We start from the raw sequence: 17,103 nt of genomic DNA, 5'->3' as shown, positions 1-17,103 counted from the left end.
AAGGGAATATATATTCACTTAATTACCATGCACCCAAACTGCAGAATAAAAAGATCTCTAAGACATATTGTTAGTTTTTAAAATAATAATAAAAGAAGTCATAGAACATTTATTATCTGATCTCATGTTAAAAAAGAAAGTTGTATATGCATTTTTATCTCTAAGTGCATATTAAAAGAATAGGATATATACATACCTAAGTACTAATAATGGTTGCTTCTTAAAGATACTTGGAGACCAGAAGTCTTTACTGTGGATATCTATATTGTTTAAATTTTTTAGGATGAGACTTCACTCATGTATTATTTCTGTAATAAAGGAAAAAGTAATATGTGCTCACTATTAAAAAATGAAGATTTAAAGATAAAGTCAAAAAGAAGAAAATAAAAAATATCTACAGTAGCCTTACTACCTGAGATAACTACTTAAAGCCTTGATAAATATCCTTCCAGAGATGAGGGACATTTTGTGGAAGACATTTAATCCTAAACCAAGGAGAGTAAGAGAAAGAGCACCACAATAGGCATGTTTTTAAATAAAAAAATAACATGATAGCATGTAGCTTATTGTCTGTTTTGGTTTTACTTTTCACTGTATCCCCAGTGCCTTTATAGCACATAATAGCAGTCAGTAAGTATGTATTTAAGAAATGAGTGATGGTGGTCTACTAACTATTGGTGAAGCTCTTCTAGTTCCAAAACCCAAGATTAAGAAATCGTACTTGTTGGCTCTTGGAAGACTGCTGACTGTAGCTAGATAACATTGGGCAGATACACCTTACTATTACTACCTGTAGCTTGGATTAGCACTAGTAACATTTAATACCATTGTCTTCTCAAATCTGTGCAAGACAGGGAGAGCTCTCGCTAGAATAGATAAGCAGTCTAGGGTGGCTTAAAAAGCTTTGTTTAAGAAATAATACCTAACCTTTTCTTCTTTAAGGTGCTCTGGCCTTCTTTGTCCCCTTACAGACCTTGTTTCGTAGCCAGAACACTGCTCTGTACATGTAGTAGGAAATGGAATGATTCAGTTACCCATGATAAGAGATAGATTATAAAAACTGTAATATTAGGCTTTTTCTGTTGTTGTGCTTGTCTTCCAGTCAAACAGTTCAAATTGAAACAGCTTAACTTTGGAAATATTTTTATATGTATATAGGTATACATAAAAGGGTAATTTTAACTCTGTATTAGTTAATTATCATGGAGCCCAAGATCAAGTTTTTGAGTTTTTTAAAGGAAACATTAATTTGTACTATTTGTGTTTTTCTTCTTAGTTTCTGCCACTGCCTTCTACAAAGCACAACCTGTAATTCAGTTCATGTGTGAAGTTCTTGACATTCATAATATTGATGAGCAGCCAAGACCTCTGACTGATTCTCATCGGGTAAAATTCACCAAAGAGATAAAAGGTGAGTTAATTAGCATTTGGAACAACTTAACTATAAAATGCATGAATATAACAAACTTTCATTGAAATTTTTTAAGATATAAATCTGTTCATGTAACATCACCGGTAAAAATATGGACTAATTATAAAATGTCACATTAAATTCATTACCATAACATCTTAGGTAGTGTGTCAATGAAAGAAATACCAAGTAATGGAATTAATATTGATACTAGCTAATTTTTTGTCAATACTTTCCCTTACTAGCTGAAGGTATAAGAGTGTCTGTTAGGAAAACGCTTCTATGATACTGTTAAAAATAAGTTTATTCCAAAAACATTGTCACTTCAGAACTGGAGCCATTCTTTGAACATATTCTATCGATAATATAATGACTTCTTTATTTTTCTGAAATGATAGCAGAATATTTTATTCCTTTGTAAATTTATGGATATGGGAGTAGCCTGTTTCATGTGTTGTTCTAGAGTTGAAACTTAGTAATTTCATATACATTATTCAGTTGACCATTGATCTTGACTATTTTATAGTTAGTAGCTAAAGTGTATACAGTGGGTTGCATCGTATGTATATTTTACTAATACAAATTCATCTCTACATAGTCTTCCAAAGAGAAAAATTAAAAATTAATTTCAATTGTTTCCTAAAATTTATATTTTGTATATACTTATTGTTTATATAATTGTTGCTTTCTATATACATGTACACTTTTATGTGCAAACCCACACATAGTGTACTTTATCTGCAATTTAAGGGATTTTTCAACAGTAATTTTGATTACGTAAAATTCTTGCCTTGTTCATGACTTTAGAACCTAATCCTCATGTAAGATGTGACTCCACTGTATTTAGTTCTTTATTATTTAGACACAAAGAGAAATTAGATATTCTCTAATTAGAATGAATAGTATAAATTCTACTTAAACTAAATGTTAGATCTTCAATTGTCAGAAATAATTATGTCGTTTTATTTTAAGGTTTTACCTATTGGTTACAGGCAATTTTTAGCTTGTGGTTTGAATGAAGCATTGAAGTTTGTTCTCTGAACATCTTGCAGTTCCCCAAATCAGTTAGTATAGTTGAATACATCCTACTTGCTCCAGTAATCCTTTATTCTTTGCCATTTAGTAACCAGGAGAGAGATGGTCATTGTAATAAAACATTTAAAGGAAAATTCTTCCTACTTTGAAAATAGGCATCCATTTATCTCAAGTTATTTAAGTGTCAGAATAAGAAAGTGTTATATATTCTTATATTGCAATCATACCATTGTCCTTTCATAATCTGTATTAACTGCACAGTTAGCATTGTTGGGAGGTAGTGCATTACCCACCATTAATATGTGATCATCTAAATGCCATGGTTTCCAGTGGAGTTGCTGCTTAGTTACCACCTCTGATATCATGAAGTCACTTACATTATTTTGCGGTAACTATGCAATCAACTCATATCACCACTCTATCACAGAAAATACAAGATGTACAGAACAAGGATTCAACTGCTGCCCGAAGAGCATGGACTCGATCTTAACTTCAACTGCTCAGGGGGCCAAAGAAATGACTGAAAAAATGACTAGAAAGCATTATAAAGTTGATGTTATAGTGAAGGTAAAGCCAAGTTTATAGGTTAAATATTTGATTTATTAAAGCCAAAAACATTTTTTGTTGGATGGAGGGTTTGGGGAGGGACCTGGGCAGAGAATTATCTAGTCCATTTTTTTAAATTTCAGCTTTTTGCTAACCCCTGGATTTGGATCTAATCCTTAGGCACCTATGACTGTAGATTTGGGGTAGAAAAATCTGAGTTGGATCTAACTGACATACTGATGATTTTTTCCTCCATTCAGAGTCAAGAAGGCTTTTTTTTTTAAAGAGGACTCTTTAAAGTACGTCATGTATTCCTACCTCAATTACACAAGAGAATCAAAGTTACATGTTTTGTATTATGTATTTGGGTTTAATTTTTAGTTGGCATGAGGAATTTGATGAAGCTTGTTAAATAGTGATACAAAGGGTGCTATGATGAATAGATTTCCTAGTACAATATTATTTGGTTCTAGTTGAACTTTTTCCTAAATATTTAATGGTAACTTTAGGGTGGTTTCTTTGTGCAGTAATTCATCATAGTTAAATAGCAGAAATATTGGAGGAAGTTTATGGTAAAAGTACCATATGTATGTAAGAGTATTTTATTTTACTTTTTTATTAATTTTTATTGGAGTATAGTTGCTTTACATCAATTTTATTTTTGATAAAAACTTATTTAGTAGGCTTGTAGAACCTTACTGATAATTTTTTTTAATTCAAGGGGAAGATTTGAAAACAAATTGCTAAGTGGTATAGATAACAGAAATTTGTTTTAAATTTTTCTATCGTGTTTTCCCCCTAAACAATATTTTTACATCTTGCTTACTTCATATGTTGGTGTTTCCTTCTTAAAAGGCCTTCTCTTGGTAGTATTTCCTAGTCTTATTTATAGAGGCATAGTAAATGCTCTAATTGATCTGAAATTTTAGTTTTATAAAGGTAGTTACTAATGAAAACTATTTCTCACTGATTCAATTAGGAGTAGTTCTTAAGAAAACCTCATACCAATCTGGTACAGTGACACTGTGTCCACTTAACATCTTAATTTATGCTGATATGTCATAAGAAAATATTACTATGATTGAACTTTGTGTTTGGTTCTGCAGTTAGTAGAAACGAAAATAAGTTATACTGTATCAGGGTTTCTCAACCTTGGCACTATTGATATTTTGGGCTGGATAATTCTTTGTTGTGGTTGGGGATGGGAGGTAGTGATGTCCTGTGCATTGCAGTATAATTTAGCAGCATCCCTGGATCCAAGCATTCCAAAATCTAGCATGTATTAGATGCCAGTAGCACCCCCAGTCATAACAATCAAAAATGTCTGCAGACATTACCAAACCTTCCCTGGAGGTCAGAGTCACCTCTGGTTGAGAACCTCTGCACTATAGGATACACAGATATAAAAGGAAAATAATACAAAAGTATAACTGTAAATACTTTCAGGGAACTAAAAGTTGTCCTCCATCTACCCCTTTTTAGATTTTCCTCCTTTGGAGTATAGGCCTTAGAAATGGAGTTGCTTATCTGTGACCAGTAGCCACTGTATCTGTTTGTTAACTCTTCTCTAGGTAGCTCCAAGAGTATCCACTAGCCACATGTAGTTATTTAAATTTTAATTTATTAAAGTTAAATTAAAATTTTAGTTTTTTAGTCACACTAGCCACATTTCATGTGTGCAGTAACATATTGCTGGTGATTTTAGCACAGATGTAGAACAATCCATCATCTCAGAAAATTCTTTTGTACACCACTGCATAGGAAAATTCATCCCAAAGAATTTCAGCCAGTGTTTTAAAAGCCCACAGCTTCACTTTCTAAAGCAGGCCTAGGATCTGCAAACCCCTAGGGTCCACAAATGGACGTACAGATCCACAAACATCTAAAATCATATGCTAAATTAAGTGTATGTTGCATTTTTCTGAGAATTTATTGCTTTCATCAGATTCTCAAAGAGATCATTGATTCCATAAGACGGTCTGGATTGCCTGTTCTAGGAATTATTTTGGTTGCATTTGCTTTCTAATAGTAGTAAAAGAACTGTATCACTATATTATTCTTCAGCGAAATTGTCACTCCACTTCTGTTAAAAGGGCCTGGGATTTTTTTTTTTTTCCTTCCTGCATTAAAAATCTTTGAAGGACTTTCTTCTTCAGCTATATGAAATTATGATCTTCAGTCAGTATGTGATTACTGGGCAAATCAGATATCACATACTTTGAAGGTTATAGAATATCTTGAGAATTATCATAACTCCCTTTGCTCCTTCCCTCAACCAGCATAAAAACCTGCATTATAAGCAGGGTTTTTAATTAATGGAGAACTTTATCCCTTGATATACAGGCTTTGCAAATTTTATACTATTTTTTAATAGCTTGATAGAATAGGGAAAAGGTTTGGAGTTAGGTCTATCATGATTGTAACCGTTGTTAACAATGTTATATATAAAATCCTTTGCTAATATCACATTGCCTGTATCACAGATTTTCTGTTTAGAATTTGAGTTTTTATAGTAGTGAACAGGCTTTATAGTTATAAATATTTTACATGTGACAGTTCTATAACCTCAGTTTTTCTTGTTGGGAACAGGTCTGAAGGTTGAAGTGACTCATTGTGGAACAATGAGACGGAAATACCGTGTTTGTAATGTAACAAGAAGGCCTGCCAGTCATCAAACGTAAGAAAAGCTGGTGTTTGTCAGAGCAGAGATGATGTGAGGCAGCTTGCTCTAGTTAGTAGATTGGGAGTTTTGCTGGCTCATAATGAGATAAGAGTTGTTAACGTGTAATTTTTTTTTTCCAGCTTTCCTTTACAGTTAGAAAATGGCCAAACTGTGGAGAGAACAGTAGCACAGTATTTCAGAGAAAAGTATACTCTTCAGCTGAAGTACCCACACCTTCCCTGTCTGCAAGTGGGGCAGGAGCAGAAACATACCTATCTGCCACTAGAAGTAATGTGTTTAGGCTGCTTATTAATATCCTCTTATTCATCGTTCTGTTGGGGTTTTTAATGACCTATAACTTACTTCATACTCTCACATTTATTTTGGAGACTGAACTGTTTTTAAATTTCCTTTTATTCTAAATTTTCAGCTATAAAATAATATGGGAAAAAACTCATCCACAGTCCTACCACTCTAAATGTAACCACTGTTAGCATTTTGGTACACTTCTTTTCAGCCTTTTTATGCAGTGTATATTTTACCTAATTATAATCATACTGTAAAGCAGTATTGTTTACTGCTTTTTTACTTAACATGATATTAAACAGAAGTGGTTTAATGGAGTAGATATTAAAATTTAATCTCACATGTAATTGGCACTCAGAATTTTAAGAAAGATGTATATATCTAGTACAAAACTTTTTTCCATTTGTAGGTCTGTAATATTGTGGCAGGGCAACGATGTATCAAGAAGCTAACGGACAATCAAACCTCCACTATGATCAAAGCAACAGCAAGATCTGCACCAGATAGACAAGAGGAAATTAGCAGATTGGTTAGTACTTAACCCTAGAAATGAAAATTAAAAACATATGAGGGTGAGCTCTAAAGAACCATGTCCTTATCAACTGATACCTTATTACCATTTCATGGGCTGTCAGAATTAAAAGAGATTATGAAAGTAATCTAGTGGTATTCTAGGGGTGAATCTTAGTGGGTTCTATGAAAAGGGTTAGACTAGATCCTTCTAATTTAACCCCAAGCTCTTTAATTAGATTCAGAACAGATACTCTCAGAACTAATGTTTCAGTTTAGCAAACTGGACCTTCCTTACCTTCCACCTAAAAGAGGAAGAGAAAAGGAAGAAAAGTCAAAGTTTTATGACTAGCAATGGTGAGAGTCTTAACACACAAAGTAGGATGGCTTAGCTCCATTGTAAACACTGGTAACCGTACAGGATGAATAAAGAAATATAAGACAGCTCCAGCCGTATGGGATCTCTAAGCTGTCTCCTTGTTCTAAATGGGGAGAAAAGAGACATCAATACTACTTTTAAAACTGACAGGGCTTCCCTGGTGGCACAGTGGTTGAGAGTCCGCCTGCCGATGCAGGGGACGCGGGTTCGTGCCCCGGTCTGGGAAGATCCCACATGGCCGCGGAGCGGCTGGGCCCGTGAGCCATGGCCGCTGGGCCTGCGCGTCCGGAGCCTGTGCTCTGCAACGGGAGAAGCCACGACAGTGAGAGGCCCACGTACCGCAAAAAAAAAAAAACTGACGGAATTAAGGCAAAATGAAAAATGAAGGCAACTGGATCTTATCTTACTCTCTTCTTGAATACCATGTAAATTGCCCAAGTGAAGAGAAAAAAATCTAGAAATCAGAACATTACCCAAAACAACTTAATAACACTTTCAAAAGCAGTTTTAGAGATTGTTGGAAAAGGGTTACAGAATTGGCTCTTTCATTTTGTAAGGCAATTACCAAAAAAAAAAAAGAAGACCTTGTTTTCCAATATAGTTTGTAAAGAGTAAGTTATTACATGATATTTAATTAGGAAAATACAGGCTGACTCTCATCATGGATTTTTCTCTGATCTACTATGACAAAATTTTAAAACCTTTAAGAGACTAGAACCTCTCACTATCAATATAAAATCTCAATAACTAGTTCTACCTCATTTATTACAGCTTTTCTGTTCAGAGAGATGATATTGTACAGTGATTGAAAGCACAGGTTTTGGAATCTAACAGCTCTGGGTTCAAAGTCTAACTTCTTTACTCACTTACTGTTACCATTACTGTATTATTATAATTATAGCATCTGGTAGGCTGGTGCAGTGATTGAGAGTAGGAACTCTAGAATCAGAATGTACATGGTTTCAAATTATATATCACTTGCTTAGCTATATGGTTTTAGGCCAATCATTTAACTGTTGAGATTTAATTTTATCCTCTGTAAAATAAAGATTATAAAAGACTTTATAGTCATAGGTTATTGTGAAAATTAATTATAAAACATTTAGCACAAGCACATCACCTACCAACTCCTGGTAAATAGTAGTTGTTGTTATTGTTTGTAACCTTACAGAAAAAAAATGGCATTTAAGCTTGAAGAAAAGATACATTAGTTAGATGCATTAATTAGATGCCTAATTTAGAAAACAAATTTTCCTGCACATTGTGGGGAGATTCTTTTTACATACTTAGATTATATAGTGTTTTTTGTTTTTGTTTTTGGTGGTACGCGGGCCTCTCACTGTTGTGGCCTCTCCAGTTGCGGAGCACAGTCTCCGGACGCGCAGGCTCAGTGGCCATGGCTCACGGGCCCAGCCACTCTGCGGCATGTGGGATCTTCCCGGACCAGGGCACGAATCCGTGTCCTCTGCATCGGCAGGTGGACTCCCAACCACTGTGCCACCAGGGAAGCCCTATATAGTGTTTTTTAATAGAGTGTTACTCAAAGAATTGAGCATTGCCTTTTTTTGTAACCTTGTTTGACCTTTATTCTGAGACTAAGTAAATATGTTTTGGAAAACGCATTATAGCACACTAGGAGCATGAATTACACTTTTGAGATTCAAGTCTACAGTGAATTACAATAAATTCTTTATCTTTGCACATTTTGGTATATTACATAAAAATTATAATCTGTGTCTCATACTGGCTTTCTTTTCTGTCTCAAGTGTATCTCTTAAGTAAATTTTATAATGTGCTGTGTTTTATCTGAAAATATTCAAGGAGATTTTGTATAACTTGTAATCAGTTAGGAAAGAAAGCCTTAGGATTATTGATATTTGCTGTCGAGATCTACATAAAATAAATTTCAATAGTATATATCCAGATCCTCTAATTAGAAGTAATTAACCATTTTTAGGTCAGGTATTGGGTTGGCCAAAAAGTTCATTTGGGTTTTTCCATAAGATATTAGGGGAAAACCCATACGAACTTTTTGAACCTTATATTTCTCTTGCAGTCTCTCAACCACCCTCCCAAAGTATATGAGGCTTAATCATATAAAGTTACAATTTTCATGAGTCATAAATAGTTGAAATTTCTTATTATGCAACCTAATACATTTAAATGTTCTGTAAATTATCAGGAGTTTCACAGACTTCCTACAGTCCACTCATGATCTGTGGTCCCCAAGTTAAGATTCTCTGCTCTATAGTGAGGGTACCATTATCTACACCTGTCAGTATTATAAAACATTGTTGACACAGTGAAGAAAAAAAGTTAGAGGGTTCTAAAGCAGGGAATTTGGGGGAATTTTGAAAGTAACTACAAACTTTTTCTGTTGTTAGGTAAGAAGTGCAAATTATGAAACAGATCCATTTGTTCAGGAGTTTCAATTTAAAGTTCGGGATGAAATGGCCCACGTAACCGGACGCGTACTTCCAGCACCTATGCTCCAGTATGGTGGCCGGGTAAAACCTCTTGATAGTTTTTAAATTATAATCATACAGTTTCTGTGTATGGAGAGAAGGGCTTCCTAGCTAAGTCTGGAATTTAAAAAGTGTTTTATTGTTCCAACAATTTTTTTTGTTTGTTTCAAGATCAGTGTCTTTGCTTGAACTTAGTAGAACTTTTGTTTTTCTATGATAAAAATATAAAATATTGATTTAGAACAGCCTGTTCCATGTAGAATATCAGATATATATCAGTTCAGCAATTTGAAATGCTTATTTTCAGCTCATTCCAATAAGTTATATATTAAATGTTTGTTCATTTTTGCCTTATTATTTCTCTTTCTCTGTAGAATCGGACAGTAGCAACACCAAGCCATGGAGTATGGGACATGCGAGGGAAACAGTTCCACACAGGAGTTGAAATCAAAATGTGGGCTATAGCTTGTTTTGCCACACAGAGGCAGTGCAGAGAAGAAATATTGAAGTAAGGCTTGTCATTAGTTTCACTTTGGGACCATTTTGTTTTAAATTTTGTATTTCAGTTTTAAATTACTCAGCTAATATTCTAACCAGTGTTGCCTCAGTATGAAGTATATTTAATCACTGAACCTTTAAAAATGTTTCTTCTCGTTACTTTGATGAAGATTCCTGAATTTGTTGGTCATATCTAAGTCACTGATTCATTCTTACAAGCATCCTAATGGACTAGCTTATGTGGTATAGCAGGAGTACCATTGGCTTTTGATGGCGAACAGATTAGATATAATTCTCAGGTTTGCCACTTCCTAGTCTTACTACCATGGATAATTTATTTAATCTCATTATGCTTCACTTTTCACCTTTTAAAAATAGAGATAATAGTACCTATTTACTGAATGAGGATTAAATAACATCCTTATTTCTCAATTGAGTTCTTTGAAAGAGTCATTTAATTTCTCATTTTCACTTCCTTACTTTCCAAAATTTGACCTGCATCTCCACTACTTTTCCTCTTCTTCAGATTCTTTCCCTCAACAATCTTCTGTTTAAATTTAAAACAAACACAAAATCTTCTTTTTTTTTTTTTTTGCGGTATGCAGGCCTCTCACCGTTGTGGCCTCTCCCGTTGCGGAGCACAGGCTCTGGACACGCAGGCTCAGTGACCATGGCTCACGGGCCTAGCCGCTCTGCGGCATGTGGGATCCTCCCAGACTGGGGCACGAACCCGTGTCCCCTGCATCGGCAGGCGGGACTCTCAACCAGGGCACCACCAGGGAAGCCCTTCATTTTTCATTTTACCTGATTTAAGGCTTCTAGGCTTCCATTCTCTCTCCTTCCTTGAAATCTTAGTGGTCTGCTGAAACTCGTTACTGGAAGAACTTCAGTATCTTTGTGCTTATCAATTCTAATGGTCTCCTCTCAGCCATTATTTTTCCTCAAAATTTGTGCAGCATTAGATACAATTGACTACCTTCCTGACATTCTCTCCATTCTTGCCTTCCTGCTTTCTTTTTATCACTTTGGCTTCATTTCTCCTCTACACCATCTCCTTTGGGACTCTCTAATCTTTGGGGCATTGGCAGTCTCAAGGGCTTCTGCTGTTACTCTTGTTTGAGGAGTTGTGCTACTGTGAAAAGAGCACCAGCTCCACTTGTGAGTACCTCCGCTCTAAAACTTTTAGGTTTGTCTTTGACAAAGAATAACATTAAAAATCATATAACGTTTAAAAATTTTCATTTGCCTCTTAAGTCCTTTCTCCATTTTCATATATTCTGGACAAAGAAACTGAGTACTGTATGCCCTCTAACTGTCTGGTATTTTTTTCCATTTCCACTCATTCTGCTCTTTACTGAAAATGCCTCCTTCCTATCTCTACATTTCTAATTAATAGCCAGTCTTCTGTGATTTGTGATGCTGGAAATAATCCATAGTAGTAAACATAGTAGTTTATCAATATCCTCTCCATTTGTACTTGTCACTTCCTGTATAAAATAGAATTATATTATAATTTTCTGTGTAAGTTTCTTGTCTCCCCTCTGGAATCTAATTTCCCTAAGAAAATGATTATGGTCTAATTTAAGTCTCCACTAACAGATCCTATAAAATATGCCCATAATGAATAGTTCTTGAGTGACATAGAGACCAGTTTACCCCAGGTTAATTCAGAATTTGCCTCCTTCATGTGAGAAAAATTATTTTCTATTTAATTCTGTTCACTTCTTTTTATTACCTCCAAATCTTATGTCTTAAGGTTCACTTAGTGTATTTTTTTTAGTATAGTTTTTTTTTTTTTTGCGGTATGTGGGCCTCTCACTGTTGTGGCCTCTGCTGTTGCGGAGCACAGGCTCAGGCTCTGCGGCCATGGCTCACGGGCCTAGCCGCTCCGCGGCATGTGGGATCTTCCCGGACCGGGGCACGAACCCGTATCTCCTGCATCGGCAGGCGGACTCTCAACCACTGCGCCACCAGGGAAGCCCTTTTAGTATAGTTTTTATCCCCTGGCTTTCAAGTAAAATGTCATGAGGACAGTTAAGGAGAATGCTGCTATTATCTTACTTGACCTCCAGAGACCAAAGAAAACACCTCCAATTGTTTTTCAAGCTTCGAGATATTCTTTTCATTTTACATTTTTTTATTCATGGCTTGATAGAAGTCTCATAGTCATTGGGCTTATGGCTCTTGTTCAGGCTCACTGAAAATATTCAACTTCATACTTTCTTGAATTAAATACTAATAAGGAAAAGGAGAAGGGAATTCCTACAAACTCCATCTCTGTCCTGAGGGAATTAGTGTTTTTGAGCAAAGATCACTCAGATCCTTGACGTAGGACCGTATTTGTTTTAAAAACAAGTAAAGTGATTGTTAAATCCCAACATTATTACTTATTTATCCTAGGCTAAGTGCAGAATTTTGTTTAAATAAGAAATTATTAATCTTTTGTTTTTTCAGTGTGGATAAAAGTACATTAAAGTGCTGTCTGCCTCATTTCTTTTTAAATGTTTTCTTGTTTTTTTTAATCTTTTCTGAGGACAGAATCTTTCCTGCTATCCTAAGTGTCAGATAGGTATTATTGTAGAAAGAAATTCTGCACTAGGTAATAGTTCTTACTCTTGCCATTTGTCTAATAAGCATTTGACCTTGGTCAAATACTTAATGTCCCTGAAACTCTTTCCTGATTTATAAAATGGCAGTAATACTTTACCTACCACTTTCTTACGAATCTTGTCAGGATCAAATTAGAAAATGTATGAGTGTGCTAAGTGCTAAGTGCTTCACATGTATTATCTCATTTAATCTTCACACCAACCCTATATTGAAAGTGGTCATTTTACAGATGAGAGAAACTGAAAAAATTTGCCTAAAATTCCATAGCTAGTAAGTAACAGAACTAGAACTGGAACCTGTAGAGCTGAGCTCTTAACCAGCACACTCTATTACTAATGTCCTTTGTGAACTACAAAATGCCACATAACTGTACAGTAGTGTGCTTAGTTTGCAAAATAGATTACTGACCAACCATTGCCCTTAACATCAGTAGTCTGGTCACCTCTTCTTATATGTAGCACACAAATCTTTGCTTCATTCTCCATTCCCTTCCCAAACTTTCCATTACTAATTTGTAGGTGTTGCTGACTAGACAAAGGTTTTATTTTTAGTGATTTCTCCTTCTAGGGGTTTCACGGACCAGCTGCGTAAGATTTCTAAAGATGCAGGGATGCCCATCCAGGGCCAGCCTTGCTTCTGCAAATACGCACAGGGGGCAGACAGCGTGGAGCCCATGTTCCGGCATCTCAAGAACACGTACTCTGGGCTACAGCTCATTATTGTCATCCTGCCAGGGAAGACGCCAGTGTATGGTAAGGATATTGTATTAAGATTGCATTTTTCCTCAAGTACTCAGTCTTCCTTTTAGTGACTTAAACTGGAAGTCCAGTGGTTAAGACTCTGCGCTCCCAGTGCAGAGGGTATGCGTTCAATCCCTGGTTGGGGATCTAAGATCCTGCTTACCACACGGCACGGCCAAGAAAAAAATATTCCTTTTAGAATTATGCTAACTCATATCCTAAAACTATCAAACATTAAAATATATTTTATAGCTATAGTATTTAAAACCATGTATTGTTACTATAAAAAGACAAATCTGGAGAGCAAACTAAATAGTCTGAGACCCTGTGAAAAGAATTTCAGTAAAGGAAGCATTACAAAACAATGATTAAGGGAAGAATTATTTATTAAAAATGTCATTGAGATAACTTGAGTATCAGTATAATGTAGCAGTTAAAAGCACAGGCTCTGGAGTCAGACTGTGCTGCTTAATACCCAGGTTTTGCCAGGTATACTACCTGTGTGATACTACCTGAATTACTTAACCACACAAAGCCTGAGTTTCTTCATCTATGAAATTGGGATACTACAAATACCTAACCCGTAGAAGGTAGCTGTAAGGATTAAGTAAATTTACATATGTAAACTGGGTCTATGATAGCACCTGTCATACAGTGAATGCTCAATAAATGTTAGCTATTATTATTGTAAACAAGTTAAAGTGTATGAGATTAATATGTTAAGTATAAATCATTGAAACATGGAAAAACACAAAGAAAGTATAATTTTCAAACTACTGAATGGAGTATAATTATTTAAGCTTAAAATGATAGAATTCACATAAGAAAATTTATTAGATTTGACTGCATAAAAATTAAATTTTCCACACATCACAGGTGTCTAAAATTAAAAGGAAACCATAGAACGTGAAAAATATTTGCAGCAAATGGAGACAGCAAAGGGCTAGTTTATTATTAGTTAAAATATCCATATGGATCTGTTATTGCATTCAAAGGAAAAAATTTTTATATTCTCCTACATTAATGAGCAAAGAATATAAACCAAAATTTCTCAAGAAAAAACAAGTAAATATTTGAGAAAATGTTGGTTTTCACCAATAAAGTACAAATTAATAAAAGGAAAATTTTTATGCTACTAAATTAGCAAATATATTTAAATACTGTACTGCCTAGTAATTGTGAGTATGCAGTGAATTTAGTATTTTAATATATTGCTGATGACAGTATAAATTGATAATATCCTTTCATCGAAAGTATAAAAATGTGCTTGCAGTCAACAGTTCAGTATTTCCCATTCCAAAAATATGTTCAAAGAAAAGAATTCATAATGTAGAAAAATCTCTATGCACAAAATTTTCATAATGATATCTATGACATTGAAAAACTACTAAGAACTGGTTTTAAACAGTAAGTTGTATGTTGGTGAAATAATATGCAGTGATTAAAAATGATGGTTATAAAATTTGAAAGATATTTTTTAAGTTGTGATAAAATACAGAAGGTGTTAAACTCAAAGAATTTGTAAATCAAGGTAAGAACAAACAACTGAAAAAGACAAAGGACATAAAAAAGAAATGCAAATGGTCAATTATCAATGCAAAGATGTTGAGCCTCATTAGTCATTAAAGAAATATGAACTAGAACAAATTATTTTTCACCAACAATGATAATACCCATTTTTGGCAAAGGCATGAATAAATGTACATTCTCATACACTGTTGATGGGAGAGAAAGTTGATATTACCATAGCCTCCAAGCTGATATTCTTGCCTTCATTCCCTCTAATTCACTTTCAGTGCATTTTCTACACTGCTTCCCTCAGTGATTCAGTGAGTGATTTTTCTAATTAATAGATTTTATTTTTTAGAACAGTTTTAGATTTACAGAAAAATTGAGCAGATAGTATAGAGAGTTCCTATATGCCTTCCTTCCCCTGTACACGGATTTCCCTCTTTTTTTTTTTTTTTTTTTTTTTTTTTTGTGGTACACGGGCCTCTCACTGTTGCGGCCTCTCCCATTGCGGAGCACAGGCTCCGGACGCGCAGGCTCAGCGGCCATGGCTCATGGGCCTAGTCACTCTGCGGCCTGTGGGATCTTCCCGGACCGGGGCACAAACCCGTGTCCCCTGCATCAGCAGGCGGACTCTCAACCACTGTGCCACCAGGGAAGCCCCAGTTTTCCCTATTTTTAACATTTTGTATTAGAGTGGTACATTTAATGAACCAGTATTGATAAATTCTTATTAACATATTGTCCACAGTTTACATTAAAGTTTACTCTTTATGTGTACAGGTCTATGGGTTTTGACAAATCCATAATGTCACGTATCTATATGACAGTATCAAAGAATAGTTTCACTGCTCTAAAAATCCCGTGCTCCACTTATTCATCTCTCCCTCCATCTCCTCAAACCCCTGATAACCACTGGGCTTTTTATGTCTCTACAGTTTTGCCTTTTCTAAAATGTTATATAGTTGGAGTCATATGGTATGTCCCCTTTTCTGACTGGCCACTTGCAGTTAGCAATATTTAAGATTCCACCATGTCTTTTTGTGGTTTGATAAAGCCATTTCTTTTTAATGCTGAATAATATTTAATATTGCATTGTGTGGTTGTACTACAGTTTGTTATACATGTACCTGTTGAGGGACATCTTGATTGCTTCCAGTTTGGGGCATTTATGAATAATACTGCTCAAACATTCATGTGCAGGTTTTTGTGTGGACATAAGTTTCTAACTCAGTTTGGTACATAACCAGGAGCACAACTGCTGTATCAAATGATAAGACTGCCAAAAAGTGACTGTACCATTTTGTATTCCCATCAGCAGTGAATGAGAGTGCCTATTGCTCTACATCCTCTTCAGCATTTGGTATTGTCAGTTTTTTGGATTTTAGCAATTCTAATAGGCATGTAGTAGTATTTTATTGTAATTTTAATTTGCAGTTCATTAATAACACAATATTGAGTACTGGACTTCCCTGGCATTCCAGTGGTTAAGACTCCGTGCTTCCACTGCAGAGGGCACGGGTTCAATCCCTAGTTGGGGAACTGAGATCCTGCATAACTGTGCGGCTTGGCAAAAAAAAAATAGAGAGAGAGAAAGAGAGAGAGGGAGAGAGGGAGAGAGAGAGAGCACCTTTTCATGTGCTTATTTGCCATCTGTATATCTTTGATGAAATGTCTGTTCCAGTCTTTTGCTCATTTTTTAATTGATGTGTTTGTTTTCTTATTGTTCAGTTTTAAGAGTTCTTTGTATGTTTGGATACAGGTTTTTTATCAGATACCTATTTTGCAGATAATTTTCTCCTAGGCTGTGGCTTGTCTTTTTTTTTTTTTGCGGTACGCGGGCCTCTCACTGCTGTGGCCTCTCCCGTTGCGGAGCACAGGCTCCAGACGCGCAGACTCAGCGGCCATGGCTTACAGGCCTAGACGCTCCGCGGCATGTGGGATCTTCCCGGACCGGGGCACGAACCCGCGTCCCCTGCATCAGCAGGCAGACTCTCAACCACTGTGCCACCAGGGAAGCCCTTGTCTTAAGTGTCTTTCATAGAGCACAAGTTTTAAATTTTAATGAAGTCCAAATTTTAATAAAGTCATCAATTTTTTTCTTTCACAGATCATTTTTGGTGTTATAGTCTAAGTTTTTATACTGTGTTATCTTCCAGTAGTTTTATAGTTTTCCTTTTTTACATATAGGTTTGTAATCCATTTTGACTTAACTTCTGTGAAAGGTGTAAGGTCTGTATCTAGATTTTTTTTTTCTTTTTTTGCATGTGGATTCCAATTGTTTCAGCACCATTTGTTGGAAAGATTATCTTTCTCCATGAAATTGCCTTTGCTACTCTGTGAATGATTGACTATATTTGTGTCAGTCTATTTCTGGACTCTATTTTGTTTCATTGGTCTGTCTGTCCATTCATTTGCTAAAACCACACTGT

The 17,103-nt window shown here is 35.3% G+C and overlaps 1 protein-coding gene across 4 annotated transcripts in view; it reads left to right on the top strand.

Annotated features, from left to right (window-relative positions):
- The window catches only part of LOC309958664 (protein argonaute-3), a 128,049-nt gene that overhangs the window by 81,322 nt on the left and 29,624 nt on the right, over positions 1–17,103 (top strand). For all 4 annotated transcript variants that reach the window (XM_082834748.1, XM_082834747.1, XM_082834749.1 and 1 more), the window contains 7 exons: positions 1,277–1,411; positions 5,582–5,669; positions 5,795–5,942; positions 6,370–6,489; positions 9,234–9,356; positions 9,689–9,822; positions 12,990–13,174. In XM_082834748.1, coding sequence (XP_082690874.1) covers positions 1,277–1,411; positions 5,582–5,669; positions 5,795–5,942; positions 6,370–6,489; positions 9,234–9,356; positions 9,689–9,822; positions 12,990–13,174 — 933 coding nt within the window. The remainder of the gene's footprint in view (positions 1–1,276; positions 1,412–5,581; positions 5,670–5,794; positions 5,943–6,369; positions 6,490–9,233; positions 9,357–9,688; positions 9,823–12,989; positions 13,175–17,103) is intronic.

Source organism: Leucopleurus acutus (assembly GCF_964270905.1).
Source record: "Leucopleurus acutus genome assembly, chromosome: 2".
Classification (NCBI taxonomy): Eukaryota; Metazoa; Chordata; class Mammalia; order Artiodactyla; family Delphinidae; genus Leucopleurus; species Leucopleurus acutus.
Note: the sequence above shows the minus strand (reverse complement) of the source record. Positions and strands in the feature narration are given on the sequence as shown.